Here is a 25,680-nt window from a genome sequence, read left to right on the forward strand (position 1 = left end):
TACTGAATTCAGTAGCTCCTGTCTGTTGCTTATGCTGATAGTGTCCACTTCTCCTACGCTGCATACTGATGTGTCCCCTGTCTTCACTCTTCTTGTCTGTCACTATAATCAGAGGGGAACAAAGTTGACAGTGTTGGATTGAAGGGCTGTAAGTGGTTATTGATTCCCAGCCTTCTCGCATGCATAGAGGTAGGGTATGTGTTAGAATACAGACACGAGCACACAAGTGGCAATGGCATGTTACTGCCACTGAGTTATGGGATGTGCATAATTGTTCTTTTCAATGCAGTAGCTAGGGGAACATCTGTATGCACACTAGAGGATGTGTTTGTGTGCTGCACTTGGAAGAAGTTGTGCCCAAAGATGTTTGTATGCATGCATTTATTTCTGGTTTTAGGCAGAACACAAAAGGTGTGCAACTGACATGCATATTTATTGCTTTAAATACATGTCTGTATTTTGTGCATCTATGCATAGCACATGTGGCTACCTTAAGGTCTATATTTTCTACGTACAGCTAGAATTATGTTGTGCTGTGTGTCATTCCTCTGTCGTATGACACTGTTTCATGGCTGTCAGTGGAAAGAGAAAAAGGAAGGGATGCATAACTCACCCTTTTGGCCAAACCATTCTTGCAAAGCACTTGTGGGAGCCTGGATTATCTCGTGAAGGGGAAAGGAAGTTCATTTCTAAATGAAAACTGAAAAGAAAAGGTACACAGCAATGATGAAGTTCAGGTTTCATTAGCTTTTGATGTCTGTTCACAGGAAAAAAATCATGTTTCCTTGGTGACCTTTTAATAAATGCAAAGCTAGGTGGGAAATCTGACCTTCAGTTCCTTTGCATTTGTAACTAATTAAAGGTGTGGAGTGTGGTGTATAGGATTGCAATGAAGCCTGATGTCAGGCAGCACACTCGCAGTGCTGGGGTCTATGGATGTGTGCCTTACTGTCCTGTGGGCTTCCACGTGCAGAGGAGATGGATGTCTTCTAAGGCTGTTTCGCATCTCCTCTTCTAGCTGAGATTGGAGCAGAAGGGTAAGGTGGGCTCCTCACACTGCGCAGCTCAGTTCTTATATGTATTGACACAAAGGGTGCTAAGGTGGTGGAAAGCAAAACAAAGCAGGCAATTGCTGTCAGTACAGGCTGTCTAAGCTGGTGTGACCTACTGCATTGTAAAGTGAGGGGAAGTGCCTTATTCCTTGTAAAGTATTTTCACTTCTGTTCATCCAGTGTTCATCAAGGTGTTGGAAGGAACGCAGCACATGTTCCTTGACTCTTCTACAGCTTTTTAGTAATATCTTTCTCAGCGTAGGTGTTGCAGAAATTAAACCAATCTGGTTACGTTTTGTGGCATAGGAAGACAGGATAAGCAAGGTTTGCCACAGCAGTGGGTGTTAGAGAAGCTGCTGACAGAAAGCAGAAAAGATAACAGACAGAAGTCAAGTCAGCTTCCATTTAAATACCTTCAACCTCTTGATTCAGAGATACAGTGTGTAAATGGTGAATTGTTTGTCATGTTTTTGATACTCACTGCTTCTGGACAGACATTTGATCTCAGGGTATTCAGGTAACGTTTTAGTGTCTGCCCTTAGTTGGTGTAGCATGAATGATGTCTTCTGTGAATTCATTGGTAGAGAGGAGGAGGAATATTAGCAGAATTTTCTGTGTCTTTTTGGAATAATCTTTAGTGATGCTCTCTGGAAGAGAAAACCTTAGATTTCTGAGTCTGTGTGAAAACATTCAGAGATGAGGGACAGCCCAAAGAGGTGTTGGTTTCATACTGATAAGATCTGGTGTGTTACATGCTGACATGCATCATAAGAATGAGTAGCACCTGACACTTCTGGGCTCACTCCAGATATATAAATGCAGTCCACTTAAGGCCAGGTTGCCTTTGCTTGAGATTCTGACTGGTTGGAATAAATGGGAGTGAAATTTTGTTTATTTCATGTACATTTAATAACACACATTTCAATCCCCAAGGTGCTTCATCAAGTACCCTACTCTTCTCAGTCAGTTCCCCTGATTTCACATGAGGATGTACAGCTGTGATAAGCTGAACTGAATGTGAGGTCTCATAACTCTACAATTTAAACAGTAAGAAGCTTCCAGAAAGGCCAAATCAGTCACTGAAGACCTTCTTTTTAAGACAACCAGAGCAGTCCCAATACAAATCATGTTTTACCCATATTATTTCTGTGTCCGTGTTACAGAGACTTGGCACAAGCCCCAAATACATCTCATTTATATATACACGCTTGACATTAACTGGAAGGGGGAGACTGTGGAAGTGGAGAAAAGACTCATAAAACCTTTAATTCTTGCAATGGCACGTTGGCACTTTTGTGTGCCACAGCTCAGCTACTTGTTGTATAGAGAGAACTCAGCCTATAGGACTGTGTAGGATTTGCATCCTGTTTAGAGGGGAAAGCCAGCAGCAGAGTGCATGGAGAGTACATGCCTATGGTTTTTGAATTACACATTAAATGAGTGTTTGTTCCGCTGGGCTGGGTTTGTGCAGTTAGTATTCGTGGGTGCAAACTACAGACTGTGGAAGACTACAATATAAACATGAATGTGGATACACGTGGGTGTGGAAGACAGTCCAATGCATGTTCAAGTGTGCACCAGTGTGTCTGATGAACGTGTAACTTTAATTGTGTATTTATGGATGGTTGTTGTTTGTTGTAATGCTAGAGTCTTAGAAATGTGTCCCTGTACATCTGTGATCATGTAAATGTGTGTGTATGCACAGATCTATATAAATGCCTGATGAGAAGTGCTCAGGGTTTCCAAGTAGGAGATAACACAGTGTACCAAAATCAGCGGGAAACCCCAGTGCATTCACATTCAGCCATCATTTTGTTCTAAGAAAATGGGGATTTTCCTTCATGAAAGAAGAGGCACAAGTGCAAAAGGGCTTTTGTGGCACTGACTGTGCAGCTGATTGTCAATCTGAGACGGAGGACTTTCCATACGTGCCTTTTTCTTTCACTTACCCTCACAGATGTGACCTCTGGAAAGAAAAGCTAATAAAGCCTTTTTCCCCCCACAGAGAAACACACATAAGAGCTTGGCAGAAACTGCCATTTCTTCAAAGTCATGTCTAACAATTTTTCCACCAGCACCAGCTCTTCCTTTTAGTCTCTGAAAAGAAGGCTTGCCAGTAAAAGTCCAGAAATAACTTCTCTCACTAGAACCCGTGTTTGCCAACAATAGCTAAGGAAAGGGAATCTATTTTTGTATCTGGATTGTAGTGTGAGATAGTTCTGGTGGCCTAATCTAATTGTGGTTTAGGATGTTGTAATCTCTGTATTGAGGTATATGGGAGAAACATAGTATGTGTGCCTCTTCTGAGAAAAGAATTAGGGTCAGTGCTAGCAGTAGGAGAAATTGAGATAATACCAGATAGTCTCTGTTTGGCAGCCAAGGCCAAGTCTCACTGTCTCCAAGCAAGGTAAGCAGACCAGGCTTCTGAAGAGTACTTGGATTCAGCCACGAGTCCACATTATTAGGCAAGTCCATGGTAGTGTAGCAGATCCAAAGTGAAAACACACGTTAGTAATTCAGGGTGATGTTTGTGGGATCAAACAGCTCAGAAACCACTTGGCAGGTCCACAGTGACAAGGTGATGCTGGGAAGTCAGTTCTGTGAGTCAGAGTCTCACCATAGGGTACACCATATACACACCATAGGGTGTGCTCAGGTAAAAGCATGTAAGCGTTGCTACAGGAGCTACAGACCTGCAGTTTTACAGCAGAGCCCTAAGCTGAAGTGGGGCTCTTAGAATAGGTAGAGGGTATGGGTAAAGGCCCCAGGCGGGTCTGGCTGAGGACCTTTATGGCCTGCTAGTGCTTTCAGAGCTCTGAAAGAATGATTCATTTCACCATCAGAGTATCATGTCTGGGTTGTCTCTGTTCTGTATCAGAACTGTGGAACAGCTGCTAAAAATAAACCTTAGAAAATCTATTCCAGACTTTATACGAGACCCTGTCTGTGTTGAGCAGGAGATCTGGGGTTCATTCAGACAAGTATCTGAAAACCTCACAACCAGCTGGGTGTACTCAACATGTGTGTTAGCTGTTCTGAGTTTTGTAACTTAAGCTATTAATTTAAGGCTTCTGTTCACTCTGACTAGCTAAGATCCTGACAGGGACTTTAATTCACAGGCATAAAGCTCTGACAGTCTCTGCTTCTAACTGCCATAATGGACAAACTTGATGGGCAAATGCGTTTGTTATTTTTCTTAGGAGACAAAAACTGATTCAGGTATTCAGTTGCTGTGATAATAGCTATTCTAATAGAAGCAGACGTCTCCTAGTGTTGTTTCTATCTCTTGCCAATCTTGAGCTTCACCACTCTCCTGAATGTGTAGCTTTTTAGTCCTTCTATTTACTGAAGGTCTGTAGTTGTACACTGCCTTTCTGAGAGAGCTCAGATTCCACTTGTCTGTCCCTAGTGGGCAGGATAGAAGGTACTCCCCTCCCATATGTTCAGGGGCACAACTGCATCTGCAGAGCTTTGAGGTTCTTTGTCAGAGAGTAGTGCTTGCTAGTTACTCTAGAAGCTGCAGGTGACCCAAAACACTGAGCAAGGGACTCCACACTCTCTACGAGTGTGGGATTGGCAGCACATCTGCCTGATAGAAGGTCTTTATCTCACAAGAAAAGAGAGAAGAGGGAAGCAACTGCTGCCGTGATCTCTGCAGCTGCCTGTCATCCTGCCTGAGTGAGTTTGATGTGGTGCTGTTGCTTCTTTACAGAAAAAGACGCAAGTTATTTTAAGACACTCTTATTATTTTTCTTATTTTTTGGAAATCTTAATCTTTTAAAATATGGCAGGATCTCGAATTAGATGCTTCAAACAATTTTGCTTCCAGCAGTGAGGGGTGAAGTGTAGGAGGTAAAGAGAACTGTGGGTTACCTCCCCATCTCTGCTGATGTCCTTCACTAGGTGCCCTTCACTAGGTCACTCCTCCTCTGATTCAGCATCCCTGTTGGCAGCTTGCAGTACTGCTCTCCTATCTCCCAGAGGATATCCTGCGATTAATTGAGGGATGTATCTAAATCGCTTTAGCATGCAAGCCAAAAGTCATCGGGGACAAAGCTGTTACTAGGGCAGGAATAAAGGTCAGACCCTTGCTGACATGGTTGTCTTGATTAATTACTACACTAATCTCTATAACTCCTCTTCAGCAATATAATTTGGCCTCATCCCTTGCTTGTTTGTTGGTTGTTGTGGTTTTTTTTCCTTCCATTTTCTGCAACTTAGTGGTGAGAGAATTACTGAATAAACCCACATGGAAAATGCTACTTCTCTCTTTCCCACCTCTTGGCCAAACCTATGCCTCATTCCCCCTTAGTGTCCTGGGGGAATGTGTCTTAGTGTCCTGGGCAGCCTTAGCTGGTGGGGGCAACCAGCCCATGGCAGACAGTTGGAACTCTGTGATCTTTAAGGACCCTTCCAACCTAAGCTAAGAATCTATAATTCCACGATTCTTAGGGATTTGAGGAGTGATAGACAATTACTTGAATTACTAGGAACATGATGCATGGAACTGGCAAAATCAGTTCATTTGATACTATTTTCCTGCAGCTTTTTTTATGTAGGAAAGTACGAGGTCGGTGCAAGAAATCCTTAGCGTCCCTGTTCTCTGGGTGAAGTGTATTGAAGGGCTGAGCAGCCAACCATGGCTGAGGGCAGGAGGTGCTGGTAGTTTGGATTCTGCGACTAATACAGCTCTGGGGCTCATTGTTTTGGGACAAACACTTTTGAACACAGAGACTGTGCAGAGTCCATTAAGGATCACCAGCAGCATCAGAAGAAGATACAGAGGGGCTTGGAGAGGAGCAGAAGGCAGACTGAGTGAACGTGTGTAGTGAAGGGTAGTGAACCGAACCTGCTTTGGATGAACAAGAGGGAAGATTCCCTCCAGGTTACTGCCCAGTGGGAAATCAAAGAAATGAAGAAAATCACTCCGTGTTTCCTATTCAGCTCCTTATTCGGATCTGTTGTATTTTCCACTCCTCTGTGATTACGTCCGTGTCTCAGTCAGGTATTGTTTTCTGCTTGAGTTGGGAATGTTCCCTAAAGCTGTTCCGAGTGCGCAATACTCTCTCATTCTCTTTCCCAGGCCAATTTTGGAGTGAATTTTGGCAGATTACACAAGTGCAGAGTGTTTACTGTCCTGTCTTACATCATCATTTTCCCGTATCGTTTATTTTTCCTTTGACAGATTTTTAACACTGCCAGTCTAATATGCATCAGAGATTGTCGAGTATTACCATAATGCAGTGTATTGTGGGTAATCCCATGCAAATTGTTCTGTGGAAAGTCATGCTAAATTATCTTCTTGGGGGGAGAAAGAAAAAGGCTTTTGCTTTCATTTATTTTAACCGTTTGTTCTTTGGATTTCAGAGCAGCTGCCAGTGGCAATGATTTAGAACAGTTGTTTGACACTCGGCACCATGTGAGGCGATGCTCCTCCTCAAAAGACATGGTGCTAAATGCATGGCGTTGTGTACTGTGCTAGGTTTATTGTATACGTGTCTCCAGTGTTCACATTTAAAACGTTGGTAGGTTGTCTAAGGAAAAATCTGAGTGTATGTTGGGTTGGCACAGTGAAGGTAGGCATTGCCAATTTTTCCAGCTCCATTGTATGAACATATTGAGGAAATACCAGTTCTTGTGAGCCTGAAGTGCATCAGATGTCTCTTGGAAGAGGCAGATCTGATCATACACGCTCTTGTTTTCTTTTTTTCTTTATTATCAAGGTCATTTGCTTGTAAACTGGCTGCTTTGTTCTTTCTGAGGTCCATATTACTTCCCCAAACCGAGACAGTAATCCTCCTTCTGGATGGAACACTTGATTGTAGTAGAAATGATTGCAGTGTCACAAACAGAGGATTATCGTTTTAAGTGGAAATCATAAAAACAGGTTGAAAAAGACTTCTAAGAAAGAGGCAGCTTGTTCTTATGCAAATTTTCTCAGGTAGTACAGCTGCAAGATAAGAAGTCTTGAAAGCCTATAATCTGGAGTCAGCATCTTCTCTGTTAATACAGGTTTGCCTGCGTCACACTGTGAACGGTCAGTAGGTCTCCAAAGACTCAGAGAAACTTAGTTTATTCTTCTGAGGCCTACATGTCTTTCTCTTTTTGCATGATGCTCTGGAGGTTGAGGCATTACTCAGCTGCTGTGCATTTGCTTCTGGCTGGTCTCCTCTGAAAAAGACAAAGTGGAAATATTCATTGCAGAACAAGAGGAAATATAAGCTGCTTTTGTGTGAGTCACATCAGTTATCCCACTTGATAGAGATAGTTGCCTCCCCCTCACCCTACTTCTGTCTCTCTGATCTTGTTTCCCTTTCTTCAGTCTGTTCCTTACAGCCTTCAAACACCTGATTTCTTTTTCTCTTTCTTTCCAAAAGCACAGTAAGTGGAGAAGTTAAAGTAAGCCTTTGCTGGTGGGATTATAAGAGCAGTAAAGGCTTATAGGTGGTTTGAAGAAGTTTGTGTCTAATTGACACTCATCCTTGGTAAACAAGTCCAAACGTCTGAGCTCATGCTGCTGGTAGGTTCCTTGTGGGCAAGCAACAGGGGCTCATATCTGCTGTAATAATGTAGAATATTCAGTTTTGATCTCTGTTGTTTTTGTTTGCTGGTTCCTTTCTTTTGATACTAATCGTATTCTCAGCCAAAAGAGTGGTTTAAAAAAACCCCATCAGCCATCAGACTACTTGTACCAGCGGACATCTGGGTTGGCAATAAAGTGAGCCTTTGGACTCCGCAGACCTATAAATCCTGGTTAGCAGCTGGTGGCAACTGTTTCACCTGGAGGAACTTATCTTGATGTCTGGCATCTGGTTGTGTGGTCTGTATTCCCAAGACCCTTCACAGGATGTCCCTCCTAACCCAACCTTCTTGTAAAAAGATCATTCTTTCTCCCTGGGCCTTTTGGTAAAATACGTCTGTTAAGGTAACTTTCTGACATATTCAAGCTGCAAGAAGCATCCTGTATCAGAATAATTATGCTAACACCCATTAGAACACAGCCAACAAGCCCCTTCTTTGTACTCCCATCCTTCACCTTCAAAGGGAGCAGTTACCAGGCTGGATTCCTCACCAAACAGTGTGTCTCTTTCCTCTCTGATCTGAACTGGGCACGTATGCCTTTTGTGCTTTCCTGTGTATCCTTGGCTTGGGAAATCAATGGTTCCTTTGTTGCTTTAGAAGTGCTAATACAATGAATTCTGGAATTGTAGTTGCTTACTGTCACTGATCACTTGGAAGTGTGTTAGGTGGGGAAACCAGCTTTGGCAGCTGGCTGAAGATAACCAAAGAGAACTTGTGAAATGAAAAAAGATAGAAAATTGACATGAGGAATCCTTCATAATATAGGGGAAAAGGCGCAGTGTAAGGGGACAGCCATACAATATATGTGAAATTTGAGAAACGAGAAAGGAAGGCTCAGAGCTGCAGATGGCTCTGTGCCCTTACCTCTCACTCATGAGTCTCTTTATGAAGACGTGTTTAAAGTAAATGTTTAAGGAGACCAACAAAGAGAAGGTCTTGGGCTGATCTGTGAATATGTGCATGGCAATTTAACTGCAGGAGCTGGCGTGTGGCGTGGCCCAGGCAAGGGGACTGCCATCGGGTAGAAGTTTTGCTCTGGTGCCAATGGAAGCAGGAGTCAGAGGAAATGAGGGATTTAGTATAGAACAGACTTAGATCTGGAAAAAAGAAGCATGCTCCAAGGCATAATCAAAAGGCTCTGGAAGGAAACAGTGGACCCTCAGGACTGGAATAATAAGGAATTGTGAAGGCTGAGATTTGGATGCATGCTGGAGCTATTTATGCTGTCCTGGGGCCCCAGGCGTGTTGGCAGAGCTGGTAGGCAGCCAGGACAGGCACAGAGCAGAATGCTGTGGGACCACTCTGGCTGTTTTATGCAGGAAGACAATGTCTGCACGTTATCTGTCGGTGTTATTTTATATTCAACCAAGGCTACAACACACAGAATCAGGTAAACCTCAGGTTTTATTGCTGTAAGAGTTATAAGGGAACAAAGGAACTGAAGATTCAAACTGGTAAAATCATTAATAATGGCCAGTGGGGTAGATAGCAGACATCTCAAACATGCTAAACAATGTGCTCATTCTGATTCCTTATGTTTTCAAATTTACTCCAGAGGTTGAGAACCACCAAAAAAAGAAAAAACCTACGAGAAACACAAGGGCAGGGAAGCACAGTGACTGAGTTAATTGCCTTGATGGCATGAGTGAAGGGAGATGCAGTATACAAAGTTTGTCATTTGTTAAGACTCATATTTAAGTGAGCAGCATTGGTGGACATCCTAGTTAAGTCAGAACTAAGGAGAAGAGAGTTTCCCTCACCCAAAAGAAATCCCAAAGGGATCGGAGTTTTGGGGTGAGGCACAAAAGGGTCATTTGTATAGTGAAAATCTACTTAAAAGTCTGGAAAAATAGGTGGGATGTATTAATCATCACTGGGGTGGGAAGAAATGGATAGTAAGGTGACTCCAGCTACCACTCTGTTTTGGTCTGTATTTCTTTAATGACTGAGAAATGAGGAGAACAGTAAAATGCTAAGATTTACTGTTTGCAGCTGATATGAATTATACAGTAGGAAGGAGGACAGCAAGACTGTGGTTACGGGAATGGAAGATAAAATACAGACGGTGGCGGGGTAAAGCATGTTTGAAGGAATAGTTTAAAGCATTCAAACACATGGTTGGGTTCTGAATTAGCTCTGACTGTTCAGGAAAACATAAGTAGCGATTAGAAAGACAGCTCAATAAAGATATCTGTGCCATGTGCAGCAGCAACAATAAAGAAGAAAGTGAGTAAGATGCTTGTGTATGTGAGAAAATGTAGGCTTGGAAGATGCTATAATATCCCTATAGACGTGAATGGTAGTACCTCCTTTGGACTGCTTTGTCTGTTATGAGTTATTTTCTTTGTAAGGCAAAAGAGATAATGAAAGGGGGGGCTAGAGGAAGCACACAGTGGCCTGGAAGGCAGATTCGATATGGGAGAGTATTAGTGATACTTGAGCTATTGAGAGAGAAAGGGAAAGAGTGCAGAGAGCTCAGCAGTAACACTCAGCACTGTGCTGGGGAGAGGCTTCACAGTGATGTGGATATTTGGTGGCAGCATAGCAGGAAGCAAACTCGCCACCCCATTAAATTCCACTCCATGTAACGTTGCTATCAGGCCAACATGCAGCTTTGCCGGTCTGCTTGTGTCTGTAATGTGCTAGCATGGGAACAGAGCACCAGAGATCCTGTGGGGCAGACAGCTATCAGGCTGGAGCATGCTGTGATGTCTGGGTCATGCTGTGCTGGCTTCTTTCTAAATGCACTCTAGTGCCTAAATCATTATGTTGGTGCAAAAGTGATACCATGATCCATCATGGGGTCTTATTTTGTATGTGGAAGAAAAGCGTACTAGTGTTGCTGTGTCATTTTGGTCGATACATATTTTCATCACCTCTGGGATGGGCAGAATGGCATATGTTTTATCAGAGTAAGAGGGAAAGGCTTCAAAGCTTTCTATATTGCAGATTATAGTATAGTGAATTTCAAAATAAAATCTACTTTGTAATTTCCCAGTAACTATAAATACTTGCTCTGCTTTAAAGCCACACAGAAAAATAACAAGGTGTTGTGTAACATAGAACAATATGGAGGGCATTTCATGAAAAGATACAATTGGTTCTTTATATAACACATAATTAACCAGGAGAACCTGATAGTGAATGACATTATGGAGACAAATACTGTACTAAGAATGTTCAAAACAGGTTAGACGCTTTCTGAATAGCATCTGTATTTACGTTAGCCAGAATAAACATCATAAATCCTTTTGTTGCCAAGCATGTGGTGATCACCAGCCAGGATTAGGAAGTTATTTAACTCCCACGGTGAAATATGGCCAAATGAGTTAAACTCATAGCTGAAAATGCTTGGGTGGGCCTGGAGTCTGCTCACTTTTCTGTATGCTGAAGTTATTCATACAAGCAGAGAAGTGGAAGTAGAGAGGGAGGAAAAGTGATCCAGGGATTAAACTGCCAATTTAGGACTTGCAAAAATTCAACTTCTTGCTTTCCCAGACTGCTTTTATGAGCTAATTCATTTGACACAGACTCTCAGATGTACTTAGAGCTCCACCTCACACTTAATCTTCAGGCACCTCAGGCTATAACCTGGCTGTGACTTGTTCCAGGTTCCATAGAGTTCACACAGCAGAAGGTGTACGAGTGAGAGAAAGCCGTGGGTAGACTACAGATGAATGTTGAAGGCACAGTCAGATGGGGTAACAGCAGTTAACCTGTTGCCAGTACTGGAACCTGCATTAAAGACAGAAATGTTCTTGAACAAAGCACTTGGTTGTCACCAGTGTAAAGTAGTTTTCTTTTCTTACACTGCCCCAGAATCACTGTATGACCTTGAACAGTTTCCCCATTTCTTCTTCTTGTCTGCCAAGTAGGAGAGTTAATTATCTGGAGCACTATTTGTTTTCTTTCAAGAATTAGCACTTATTTTTTCTATTTATTTTCTGTTTTGTTGTTGTTGTTGTTTTTCCTGACAAACAAACAATGACAACAACAAAAACATACTGACAATTCCCACTACTTTTGTTCTTTGCCCTCTGGACCTTCTTTATGGCTCATCTACGTTGGTTTTGCTTTCTATTTTTGTCCATCTTTTATTCCTGATTCAGCCACTTTTCACAGTTATGCCCCACATAAATGTATGCATTGGTCCCAGTGATACCCAAGAAGTGATCTGGCAAAACTGGACCTTCTGGTACCATGTACTACCTTCCATCTCAGGAAGCAATGCGAAAGAGGTGCACCAGCATCCAGCAAGTATGGAAGCATTCCATACCCAACCACTACTGCTCTGTGTGAGTGTGCAGTCTCTGGGGGAGGGTGATGAGAATATATCCCCATCTTTATGCTTACTTTGGTTGGCTATCTATGCTATCTGAATAAGTAGAACTTGACAACCAGTTTTACCATTTGCTAAATCCTCAGTTCTCTTACAAACAGGCCTTTCAGGCCTCTTTCTGCTCTCTGATCTGCTTTCCTCCATCCCTTGAACAATCTAGCCTGTAGCATCTTTAGCCAGGGAAAGAGTCCGTTTGAATGACAAATCAATAACCCATCTTGTGACGAAACAAAGAAGTTTGCTCAGTCCCAGCTGAATCAGAGCATCAGCTAAATTCAGCAGATTTTCAGGGAGGGTTGACAGCAAGCTGGGCCTTGTTTCCTCACCTAGTAGCCAAAGTACTGAGGAAAGCGAGGATGGGCATTCATAACGAAGCACACCTCTCCAACAGTGAGATGGGGATTGAGGTTTCCATTAGTTTTCCTCTTGTTATCATTCCTCCACATCAGCATCCACTGACCTCAACCACCCCTCCCTCTTTCTCATCCTTTTATCTCTCCAGTCCTTTTATCTTCTGTCTTTAACTCAACCCCTCTCATCTTTCTAGAAATTCAAGCTACCCAATTTTTTTTCTCCATCTTCAGCCTTTTCTGCTTGCTTAATCCCTTTGAAATCTTTTGGCCCAAATTTCTATCCCCTAAACTTTGTCTGTTTAGAATGTCATACCTACTGCTTAGGGATCTCTGGGCCATGAGAAAAACTGGCTTGTTCCCTACTGTCCTCATCTCAATAGCTGGTTCCCCATTGTGCATCAGCATGTTTTCTTTCACAGGGGTTTAAAGGACACTATCTTTTGGGGCTGGCCCAGGCTAAAATTTCATCTGCAGGCACCAAATGTTTCATTCAGCTGTGTGGTTTGTCCTGTGCAGCCTCGAAGTAGTTTCTATTAGTATTCCAATGGAGAGCTCACTGATGGAATTAGTGGGAAACCAGACTGCCAATTTATTTATACCCAGCCTTAGGGCATAACCATTGTGCATGTGTAAAGCTGTTGAGATGCAGAGTATACTCTGCATGTGTGTGTGTATGTGTTGACTGGAAGTAAGTTTGCAGGGAAAAATATTGCCTCAAGGATTGAACAGTGCCCAAAAGTGACCGTACTGTGTGCCAAAGATCCCTTTTCTCTGAACGCAAGAGAAAAATGATGGCTCTGAAATCTGTTGTCTACTTGTGTTTATTAATATCTTTCAACTCCAGTTTAACTGCAGCTCTTGTTACCCTGGTGGAGAGAGAAAATTCTAATTTAACTTCTGGAGTCCTTCCACCTTCAACAATATCTGTGTTATGAAACTATCGCTGCCTTTGGCTTGTGGGGTTGTTTAAAGCATATGAGTAATGAATAACGAAGTTTTCCCATTACATTGTCTCTTAGCCTGTGATGTGTTTTTAGGTAAATTGAGAGACGTTGGAAGCATTTAGTTGTGAATATATAGTTGATGCATCAGTGCTGAATGCGAATGAACTCTTTTTCCGGTATAATTTCATCAACTTTCATTAGGAGAATTTTTATTGCCATTATCTTGGCCAAATGATAAATCACGGAATAGCTTTCTTATTTTTCCCCCTCCTTCCGTGTTTCCTATTACTGTGACACAGTGTCATTTAGGAGATGCAGATGAACACCTCACTGCCCTGTTATGATAAAAACAGTTTGGGCAGAGAACAAATGTACTGGTTTAACTAGACCAAGAGCTAATAGGTTGTGTTCATTTAATTCATCTGATTAGCCATGTTGAGTTCCTCTGGAATGTTTCTTCCCACCAAATCATATATACAGATACATCCAGATATTAGAGCATGGTGATGTCTCTTACCATACTGTCTGCTGTGGTATGAAAAAATGAGAAGAGATTAGCAAATAATGTCTAGTTCCATTATTCTTTATAACAGCCAGGAAACTATAAACCTGTTATCCTTTAACATTATGTCTTCAAAAGACATGCATGAGGGGGCCCAGGGGACCAGTGGGCATATTTGTATTGCGCAGCAATGTGTGTATTGAGCCAATGCTGATCCAGACTGGCACTTTCATGTTATGAAGAGCAGAAACTATGCAAAGATATGAGCTGATCATCAAAGAAGAATACCTTTGTTAGCATATCCATGAGGCTAAACTAATTAAGACTGATGATCTTGTCTGCAGCTTTCTGGTACAGTTTTCTGATTCAGACTTTGCTTAGATTTTGCTGGCTTGGAAGACTGCACTGCACTCCGCTTCTCATACAGATGCCTCCAGAGGAGGATGGAGCCATGTAGGATTGTGATGGGGAAAGATAGGGTCTCTGAGAGTTCAGGACATTGCAGAGGACCTGATGGCAGGTAGAACAGCTTCCTCCTGCATGGTAGTGGCAAACGGGTTATATATTGTCACTGTGAGTAGAAACAATCCAGCTTGACTGCTGTGGAGCTTCTTAACCAAAATCAAAAGTTCACCACTTCTCTTTCTTTATCTCTTGTAGAATTTCAAGAATTTCAAGCAAGGCAGGAGGGGCTGGTTTCTACCCAGAGCACCAGCTCTTGGCACTGCTGGCAGATATCATTAATGCTGTTAGTTTGATGCATCAGTTCTGTCAGCATCTTCACTTTAATGGTAGTCACCAATGCAGCTCCAGCTCCTGCCTCTGCTGAGAGCTGAGGAAGAAGAGGGAGAGCATTGTCTGAGTTGGAAAATAAAAGACTGCCTGTGTTTGAAGTGAATTAAATGTGTTAACTTGTAATGTTCTAGCTGAGGTTTCCAGCTGTTATTCCCGAGCTGTCTGTTCTCGAAGCAATATGGGTCCATCATAAAGCAGCTAACTTCAGAGCATGAGCACTTACTGTCTAAGGCTTCTCAGGTGTATTATACTTTTATTATTATTATTTCTCTGTTCATAGTTTCCTAAGGCCTCTTCATATCCTGAATAAAACCCTGGGGAATTGTAAGCCCGCAGGCTGAGTTTTAGCACTGTCACTATTCGCATCTCCTGGATTGATAGGTATTTAGTGTGCTGCCTGGATCCTGGAAACAGGACCCTAAGATACACCCCAGGGAAAGCCCCAAGATGTTCCTTGTATTTTTTACCCCTGAGAGAATAATTCCTTTGCTGTGGAAGTGACTTATTTTTGCTCAGAAATGTCACCATTTCCACCTGCCAATTGTAACTGCCACACTAAAATGTCTTCTGAAGTAAAATAATGGAAGTGAGGAATCTATGTAGAGCTGCTAGGCCCTCGTTGTTTTGTATTAATGACCATTGGTTCCTCTAAGCCTCTTCATCTATTTTCTTCCCATTATTAATAATTACTATAGTTCATTGCACCTGGCTCTTACTTAGCAAAGCTTGCAGTGATTAGGATGGGAGAAGAAATGGTGTTAGAGATTTGCTGACTGCTTTAAAGATATTTAAGAGACTTTCTGAGAGCAGAAGTCAGATCTCCAGAGTCCTTTGTCTACGCCTGGCAGGGAGGCTCTGTTTTCTCATATTGTTTGTGTGCTCTTCTAGGCACGTCCTCTGCTTATCTAGCTGTCCAACCACTCAGTATATGTACAAGCTCAAAATAATGCATTATTTGTTCATTATTCATTATTATAATTACCTATTCATATTTATTCATATAGTTTGAGAAAACAAGCAGAATTTCAATGTGGTTACTATAGGAAAATGTGTTTGTTATCAGATAGGGCTGCTTTAATGTTAGATTTTATTTGTACATGCTGGACTTGCTGGAGTTGAAGTGAAGGCATTCGCCTTGTAAGACATTTTGTGGCCTCTAACAAACATGAACCAAAAAAAAGCATTACAAGGGAGCTGTAGATGGTCACTTGGGAAGCCTCTTTTTTCCATCCACCTCCATGCTGTTGGCTCCCAATTTCTCTCAGCTGTGCAGAAGATCCTAGAGAAATTATAAGTGCAACCTTACATAGGAAACATAAACAAATTAAAGAAGGCAAAACAAAACTAACTACTAAGAAACAGGAGACTGGAGCTCAGCCCCCTGTTATCAGTTACTGGTATATTATATATATATAATATATAATATATATAATATATGGGCTCTGTTACCTGTAAGATGTGCAGTAACAAACACCGAGTGAAGGGTCAAGAGCAGGCCATGCTGGTGTGGAGCACACACTGTGCTTGTGGCTGGTGCCAGGGCTGTGAGCACGGACTTATGGCAGTTGCTAAGGAAACAGTCTTGGAAATGGGATTGGAGTTCTTGTCAGAAGGTTGGCTGCAGAAATGGTTTGTGCTTCAAAAGCACACGGGGCTGATACTGACAAAGGCTGCAATTGTTCAGCAATTGATTCAACCCCTGGTGTGATAGCATTAAGGAGTAACACATGATGTGATCACTAAATGCCAAAGATGAGGGATTTTGCAGTTTCTTTGGGTTATTTTCGGTGACTCTTTTGTGGTTTTGGAGGTTTTTTTTGGTCTCTTGCCATCTCACTGCTTGTGAGAAACTACCAGTAATTACACCGGATTACTCCTATGTAGGCCCTTGATGTGTTACTTTTTTGTTGGGCCTTTATTTTTTTAAGTAGTGAAAAAGCATGCACAGACAATTCAAAGTCAGGGCTCTTCCATGTGAGGATCCACAGCTTGAAGGAGTCCTCTTGGAAAGGTGATGTTGATAATCCCAGTCCTGTTTTTGCATTTCTTTGCCTGCACGTCCCTACTAGAGACATAGGCTTTTAATACACTGAGAAATTCCTCAGAGTTATTTGTTATTTTGCAATTACTTTGTAATTGATTTTCTTAAAAAGCAATTCATAACTTGTTAAAGATGTTCCCTCCTTCCCCTCTTCACTGTTTTTTCTCTAATCTCTGCCACTGTCCAGTATTTACAGTCATAAAACCTATTTGTTTCCCATTGCTTAGGGAGATGACGCTTCTAGAGAGAGAAAAAAGATGAGACCTAATGATTTGTAAGAGTGTATTTAGTCAGATCCTCTTGGGGTATGAGTCTAATTTGTACAGTGACAACTTCAGTGTAAGTAACCAGAGCAGTTACACTACTTGCCTCTGTTGCCTCTGTAAAATAGAAGCTATTTTAGAATAGATCCTGTAGAACAAATGCTATCATTGAATTCATGATTGACTGTATGGGAACCTGAATGAGGTGATACTGTAATACTAAGAGCTGTCCTTCTGAAAAACAGTCTCCCAACACCTGCGCTTTGTACACTCAGCAATGAAACTTCCTCCTTTTTTCCACCAGGGCCTGCAGCTGGGAACTCAAGAGCTGGAGGAGATGGGAAGCAAGTTTTGCCTTGCTCTGCTCATTCTGCACCTCAAATCCTTGCCCTGCAGCAAGAAGGTGATGGCTCAGGCAGCGCTACTCCTAGATCTGGAGGAAGAGATAACAATAACAGACCGGGCACAAAGGTCAGTGACAGTTTCCTTACAAATTTCATTTTCCTCTCAAAATATTACTTGAGCATATGGATGGCACTGTCTCAGTGAATTCATCAACAGGAAACTGAAGTTTCAGGTGATACTCTGTCCACCTCAGATCTCCTCTGTGGAGTCAATCTCCTACAGGGAAGATGTTCTCTAGGTGAAGGACTTTGATGGTATGATTTAGAAACAGTATGCCTGATTCTGCAAGGATTCGCACAGTCATTCCTCTTTTCCTCACAGCATTGTATCCTACAGACATATGAAGCATAGGTTTGTGATTTTTGGTGCGTGTGATGAAGTCATTATCCAAACAACCATATGGGAGGTGTTTTTTCCTAATTGCAAAATTCATTTCTTAGCTTCCTGTGTTCAGTGGGATGTATGCAAGTGAGGTTGCCTCATATGTGGGGAATTTGGCCTGGGTAAAGGTCAGAATATGGGATGCTTCAGCTGTGATGAAGCAGAAATGTATGTGCTCTTTCTAAACCATGCTATTCCTAGTTCTACATGCAAGCACTTACTCTTGCAATATTGTTTTTCCAAGACAAATGGAGGAAAAAATAACTGAGTGATGTGATATGATTTGAAGTTCCCAGTGGGTTTGTTATCAAAGAGTGCTTCCAGCTTCATCAATGAAAAGCCAATTTTTTCTGTTGCAGAAATGCCCCCATAATTTACAGCAAACTTCCAGTCTTCCCCCTGCAGGAATACTTAACTGACATTCGCACCACCTGTTCCTCATGCCTGAAACCATTCTTACAAGCTTGTTCGTGGTTTTTAATGTTTATGGGGAACAATGAAAAAAAGAGAACTAAAATATAGAGACATTCCTTTTGTATAGCTGTGCTCACTTGTACATATGAACACATAAATGAAGCAATTAACATGTATCCTAAATGGTTTCAGTACTGGGGACAGCCATCCGAGAAATCGTTGGTGTCTCATTAGAGAGAGCTACTGAAGCCTGGCCAGGTGGATGAATTTGAGATATAAATCAGATTTTCCAATTCTGAATTAGAGCTGGAGGAGTTTTTGCATGAAAGTAACTTCAGGGAAGGAAAATATTGAACTCTGACTTGTCCCAGACACTGAAAATAAGTTGGTCATACCAACTCCATGAGCACTTTCTCTCATTTGTGTGGTTTTCCATTACCTTTTTCTTTGGTTGGTTTCATGTTAGTGAGCTGTCACGGTTTGAACTAAAAATCCACGTGCGTCCGTGACAGGGGCCGTGGGCCCCGGAGGGGCCCTGGGCCGAAAGGAAAAAAGTTAATTAGGAAAAGAAAACAGCGGCAACGATCTAAGGAGGCACACTTATTTACTAAATACTATATCGAAATACAGGATAATAAAATATAATATAATATAATTGAAAATTGAGCTAACGAATCAGACAAAATAAGAGAGAGAATGAGTCCCGTAACCGAGAGGCCTACTGTGAAATTTAGGCGAGACGGTGAAGGCTCCCACACACTCCCCTGAACGCCAGAACTCGAAAGAGATCAGTCTGTTCTGCGACAGAGTTAATATAGAGTCCAGGTCCCGTGACCTATCGTGTTGTTCCCTGGGAGATGTAGTCTTCTTCTGTAAGTTGCAGATTCAGTAAAATTATTCATGCTTTATATGATGTTATGATGTGGAATACTGATATCAAAAATTACAAAATTATTAAACCATGACATTCCACCCCTTATTCTACATCATTACATTATGATTATACATACATACACACTCATATGTATAATTGTGAATAATCAGCAACCTTATTTTCCTCAACAATTTATATTTATTCCATACAAATCCCTAAGTTGAGAACAAAACTCTATAACCTAACCTACTATTTATTAATTTTGAGAAAATGGCAAAACTGCCAGAAAAAGGAAAACACGTCAGCGGTAGAGGGGAAAGGCAGCGCTAGTAGGGCGTCCCCCACATCAAGGTGCACTCATCCTTTCCCAGCCACCACAGCAGATTCCCTTTTGACTTATACTTCTTTCCATGTGTGCTCTACACATGCATGGCCAGTGCACGATATAGAGTCCAGATGGAAAACTTGCTTACAGAATGCCTAATTAAGGTATATAGAGAAAAGTGTTTCCTTAACATTAATCCACTCTATCTTAAGTCCTATACCTAATTGAACTATTCTGTACCTAATTGAAATATTTTCTGAGACTCTACCTATATATCTACAGGAAAAATCATTGGCTGCACTCCCCCAACATCAAATTCCCTTGTGGTACACATTGGACATTCCCATTTTTGTCCATCACCCACCACGTGCACCCAGGTCCCTGAGCAAAGACAGTACCCCGGAGAGGTTTGCCCTTTCCAGACGCTGGAAGGACCCAAACCGTCTTTCCCAACACGCTCTTTATGTGTACTACAGGAACCTTATCTCCCTCCACGGTACGTAGGGAGCTGGATTGGTTAGGACCATTACGATTACTAGATCCTCGAGTGTTGACCAACCAGGTGGCTTCTGCTAAATGGTTCTCCCAGTTTTTGTACGTTCCACCACCCATTGCTTTCAACATAGTTTTCAACAACCCATTGAATCGTTCAATCTTACCAGAAGCTGGTGCATGATAGGGAATATGGTAAATCCACTCAATGCCATGATTTTTGGCCCAAGTGGTCACAAGAGAATTTTTGAAATGAGTCCCATTATCTGATTCAATTCTTTCTGGAGTGCCATGCCGCCACAGGATTTGCTTTTCCAACCCTAATATGGTGCTTCGGGCGGTAGCATGGGGTACTGCGTATGTTTCAAGCCACCCAGTGGTTGCTTCCACCATGGTGAGTACATAACACTTACCATTGCGAGATCGTGGCAAGGTGATATAATCAACCTGCCATGCCTCTCCATATTTATACTTTTGCCATCGCCCTTCCCCCCAAAAAGGTTTCATCCTCTTGGCTTGTTTAATTATGGCGCATGTTTCACAGTCATGAATAACTTGAGCAATAGCGTCCATAGTTAAGTCCACCCCTCGGTCTCTGGCCCACTTGTATGTCGCATCCCTTCCTTGATGACCTGAAGTTTCGTGGGCCCACCGAGCTAGGAATAATTCACCCTTGTTCTGCCAATCCAAGTCTATTTGAGCCACCTCAATTTTGGCAGCTCGATCAACCTGATGGTTATTTTTATGTTCTTCAGTAGCCTTACTTTTAGGCACATGAGCATCTACATGGCGCACCTTTACAACAATGTTCCTTATTCGGGCAGCAATGTCTTTCCACAGTTCAGCAGCCCAAACAGGTTTACCCTTTCGTTGCCAATTATCATTCTCCCACTGTTGCAACCACCCCCATAAGGCATTTGCTACCATCCATGAATCAGTATAAAGATGAAGCATTGGCCACCTCTCCCGTTCAGCCACATCTAAAGCCAGCTGAACAGCCTTTACCTCTGCGAATTGACTTGATTCTCCTTTACCTTCAGTGGCCTCTGCAACTTGTCGTGTGGGGCTCCATACAGCAGCTTTCCATCTGCGATGCTTCCCTACAATACGACATGATCCGTCTGTGAATAGGGCAAATTTCTTTTCATTTTCTGGTAGCTCATTGTATGGTGGTGCCTCTTTAGCACGTGATACCTCTTCTGTAGGTGGTTTTTCAATTTTTTTACTCTCAGGCCAGTCCATGATCACTTCTAGAATTCCAGGACGGCTGAGTTTTCCCATTCGAGCTCGTTGAGTAATTAATGAAATCCACTTACTCCAAGTGGCATCAGTAGCATGATGGGTGGAGGGAACCTGTCCTTTAAACATCCAGTTTATTACTGGCAAGCGAGGTGCTAGAAGAAGCTGAACCTCTGTCCCAACTACTTCAGAAGCAGCCCGAACCCCCTCATACACGGCTAAGATCTCCTTCTCAGTCGGAGTGTAGCGCTCCTCAGACCCTTTATATGCTCGACTCCAGAATCCTAGGGGTCGGCCTCGGGTCTCTCCTGAGGCTCTTTGCCACAAACTCCAGGTGGGATCTTTCTCTCCAGCAGCAGTGTAGAGGATGTTTTTCACATCCTGTCCCGTCCGTACTGGCCCCAAGGCCACGGCACGGGCTATCTCTTGTTTTACCTGCTCAAAAGCCTGCTGCTGCTCAGGACCCCATGAGAAATTATTCTTCTTCCGTGTTACCTGATAGAGGGGGCTCACTATGTGGCTGTAGTTTGGGACATGCATTCTCCAAAAGCCCACTACTCCCAGAAAAGATTGGGTCTCTGTTTTGTTGGTGGGCGGAGACATAGCAGTGATTTTGTCAATCACATCTGCTGGGATGTGACGACGTCCATCTTGCCATTTTATACCTAAGAACTGAATTTCCTGGGCAGGCCCCTTCACCTTGCTGCTCTTAATGGCAAAACCAGCTTTCAAAAGAATTTGGATTATCTGTTTTCCTTTCTGGAAAACCTCTGCTGCTGTATGGCCCCACACTACAATATCATCAATATACTGCAAGTGCTCAGGAGCATTACCCTGTTCCAAAACAGCTTGGATCAATCCATGGCAAATTGTTGGGCTGTGCTTCCACCCCTGAGGTAAACGGTTCCAGGTATACTGAATACCTCTCCAGGTAAAAGCAAACTGTGGCCTACATTTTGCAGCCAATGGAATGGAAAAGAAGGCATTAGCAATGTCAATGGTAGCATACCACCTAGCTTCTTTTGACTCCAGTTCATACTGGAGTTCTAGCATGTCTGGTACAGCAGCACTTAATGGAGGTGTGACTTCATTCAGGCCACGGTAATCTACCGTCAGCCTCCATTCCCCACTGGTTTTACGCACTGGCCATATGGGGCTGTTAAAAGGCGAGTGAGTTTTGCTAATCACTCCCTGATTTTCTAATTGGCGAATTAGCTTGTGAATGGGAAGCAATGAGTCCCTATTGGTGCGGTACTGCCGTCTGTGAACCACTTTGGTGGCAATTGGTACCACTTGGTCTTTTACCTGGAGCAACCCCACAGCAGAAGGATCATCTGACAGACCAGGTAAAGTTGACAGCTGCTTAACACCGTTTGTGTTAACAGCAGCTATCCCAAAGGCCCATCGATACCCCTTGGGATCCTTAAAATGTCCCATCCTAAGGTAATCGATTCCCAGTATACATGGAGCCTCTGGACCAGTCACAATAGGGTGTTTTTGCCAGTTTTTACCAGTGAGGCTTATTTCGGCCTCCAACATAGTCAATTCTTGAGAACCCCCAGTCACTCCATGGATATATATTGGTTGTGTCCCTTGGTGACTTGAGGGCATTAGGGTGCACTGTGCACCAGTGTCCACCAAGGCTTTATATTTCTGTGGTTGAGATGTGCCAGGCCACTTAATCCACACAGTCCAGTATACTCTGTTGTCCCTTTCCCCCCCCTGGCTGGGGGCAGGGCCCCTCTATTGTTTACCTCGGTGGCTTGCAGCAACTGGAACTTTCCCCCTTTTGGAAGAGTTCGCCTTGGTGGTTGTTTTGTACTGTAATTCTTTCACTCGTGCCTGAAGTGCAGAAGTGGATGAATTATACCACCTCTTTATATCCTCCCCATGATTACTCAAGAAATACAACAAAGCAAAACGTATGGTCTTATCGTTGTCATTTGCTTGAATACGGGGTGTCTTATTGTTGTCATTTGCTTGAATATGAGGACCTCTCTTTTTTATGGTTGAGATTTTTGATGATACAGGTCGAGAGGAACTCATGTTGTTTAGCTTTTTCAATAGGCGATCGTGGGAATCCTGGTCCCCATCATCTGGTACCACCATGGATCCATCTACATCAGGCATGTTAGTCAACATGTCAATAATTTCATTTTGTGTTCCCTCCATTCTGTTTAACCTTTCAGCTATTTTGACAATGGCTGAAGTATAACGATTAACTTCTGTAGTGCTTATAAATAATTCAAGCTCCTGAAGTTTAGCAATTAGTTCATTAACAAGGGGTTTCCTTTCCCCTTGGCCATATACTAATGCAAGTGCACTGGCATGCTTTTCTGGAGCAGCCCTTGTAAAGTCACGCCACATTTGTCGTGGTACACGGACTATCTCAGGATCATGTAATTGGTTTGGGTCATTGCGGTTGAAGTGGGAGCTGTATAGCATTTCCACCAGAGCATTTTCTCTCAAAGTTTGGATGCCTTTCTCTATATCAGTCCATTTCCTTTTCTCAGGCTCCAAGTCCCGTTTAAAGGGGAATCTATCTCTTACCGCTATCAACATCCGCTTCCAGAGGGTGTAGGACTGATCTTGGCATGTGCCAATACCTCTGTCCACACGTGCATCTCTGGAAATGCTACCCAGTTGGCGAGCTTCATTGCCATCAAGCCACACACTGCTGGCACCATTGTCCCAGCATCGAAGTAACCAAGTGACCATATGTTCTTTTGGTTGACGTGTGTAATCCTTTCTTAGATCCCGAATTTCACTCAGTTTTAAAGATCTATCAATAATGGTCGTAATACTTTGCTCACCTTTTGCTCTATCAAGAGTCCCAGGTGTTGATGGTGGTAACTGTGTTGATGAGGCTGCCCCATCTATAAGTTTGGACTCGAGAAATTCTCGTAAAGAAAATCTAACTTTTGGCTCCTCTTCATCTGACTCTGACTCTTGTATTATTTCCTCTAGGTAACCCTCCTTCTTTTTCCTCTCTCCTAACTTCCTCTGCTCCTCATACTTCTTCTGCTCCTCTATCATCTTCTTATACCCCTCTAACATCCTCTGCTCCTCCAACTTCTTCTGGTCTTCTGACTCCCCCTGCTCTCCTGAGTCCCCCTGCTCTCCTGAGTCCCCCTGCTCTCCTGAGTCCTGCTCTCCTAACTCCCTCCGCTCTTCTAACTCCTTCTGCATTTTCTCTAACTGAGTTGAAAATTGTTTTACTTTTCGCCCTCTTACAGGGGCAACCAACATTGTATCTGGTGCCCCTGGTAGTTGGTCAAGGTGTGGTACATACGGTTCAGACTTGGGGATGTTCCTCTTGGACTGGAGGGTGCATAGCTTGGATCGGAGGAGATCGCGCTCGAACTCCAGGGTGTCGAACTCAGCCCTGAGGGCGTTGTACTTGGACTGAATTGTGTCGAACCCGGACTCGAGCGCGTCGTGTTTGAACTGGAGAGTGTTGCGCTCAGATTGGACGGCATCGTACATGGTCTGGAGGTTGTTACGATCGATCTTGATAGCATCGAACTGAACCTTGAGGTCGCTGTACATGGACCGGAGGACATCTCGCTCAGATCGGAGGGTGTTACATTCGGACTGAAGGATGTTGTGCTCAGACTGGAGGGTGTTGTAATCAGTCTGGAGGGTGTCACGCTCCGACGGGAGAATGTCGCGCTCAGACTGGGGGCAGCTATTCTCAGTCTGGAGGGCGTTGTGCTCGGACTGGAGAGTGCCGTGCTCGGACTGGAGAGCATTGTGCTTGGACCGGAGAGCGTTGTGCTCGGACTGGAGAGCGTTGTGCTCGGACTGGAGAGCGTTGTGCTCGGACTGGAGAGCATTGTGCTCGGACCGGAGAGCGTTGTGCTCGGACTGGAGAGCGTTGTGCTCGGACTGGAGAGCGTTGTGCTTGGACCGGAGAGCGTTGTGCTCGGACTGGAGAGCGTTGTGCTCGGACTGGAGAGCGTTGTGCTCGGACTGGAGAGTGTCGTGCTTGGACCGGAGAGCGTTGTGCTCGGACCGGAGAGCGTTGTGCTCGGACTGGAGAGCGTTGTGCTCGGACTGGAGAGCGTCGTGCTCGGACTGGAGAGTGTCGTGCTCGGACCGGAGAGCGTTGTGCTCGGACTGGAGGGTGCCGTGCCCGGACTGGAGAGCGTTGTGCTCGGACTGAAGAGTGTTGAGTTTGGATTGCAGGGATTCTTTCTCATACCAATATGTGTCTCGTTGATGTAGGAGGTCTTCTCTCTCAGCTCTGAGACTCTCTTTCTCATACCAGAATGAGTCTCGTTGTTGTAGGAGGTTATTTCTCTCATCAAGGAGACTCTCATTCTCAGCCCTGAGACTCCCTCTCTCAGCATCAAAAACTTCCCTCTCAGAAATGGTATTAAATAAGGCCCGATAAGCATTAGCTAGGCCCCAAGTCATTTGTGCCTCCTGAGATCTGCCTGAGCCACAACATTCCTGTCTTAAATATGCGGTCAAACTCTTGGGATTCTTTAAGTGTTCAGGAGTAAAGCTCCATGACACTAAAGATGTCTGTCTTCTAAAAGTCTCTCCAAAGTCTCTCCACACTCCCTGCCACTCAGTATTCTCTAATTCTAGGGAAGACTTCCTCCTGAGGTTATAAATCCAGATACTGAGTGAGATCACTACAATAACCAACAGTAAATTCAGGGAGATTAATA

General features: G+C 43.3%; 1 protein-coding gene and 1 long non-coding RNA gene across 2 annotated transcripts in view; one reads left to right on the forward strand and one right to left on the reverse strand.

Annotated features, from left to right (window-relative positions):
• LOC146759366 (uncharacterized) overlaps positions 1-25,680 on the forward strand; it is a 233,401-nt gene that overhangs the window by 184,547 nt on the left and 23,174 nt on the right. The window contains exon 3 of the mRNA XM_085510360.1: positions 17,176-17,342. Coding sequence (XP_085366486.1) covers positions 17,176-17,342 — 167 coding nt within the window. The remainder of the gene's footprint in view (positions 1-17,175; positions 17,343-25,680) is intronic.
• Positions 11,177-16,309, reverse strand: LOC146759367 (uncharacterized). The gene is made up of 3 exons (XR_014932265.1): positions 16,017-16,309; positions 15,755-15,846; positions 11,177-14,604 (listed from the first exon to the last, which is right to left on the reverse strand). It is a non-coding gene; the product is annotated as an uncharacterized LOC146759367 (long non-coding RNA).

Source organism: Coturnix japonica, chromosome 10 (assembly GCF_054131305.1).
Source record: "Coturnix japonica strain WE chromosome 10, WE-NBRP24, whole genome shotgun sequence".
NCBI classification, from domain to species: domain Eukaryota; kingdom Metazoa; phylum Chordata; class Aves; order Galliformes; family Phasianidae; genus Coturnix; species Coturnix japonica.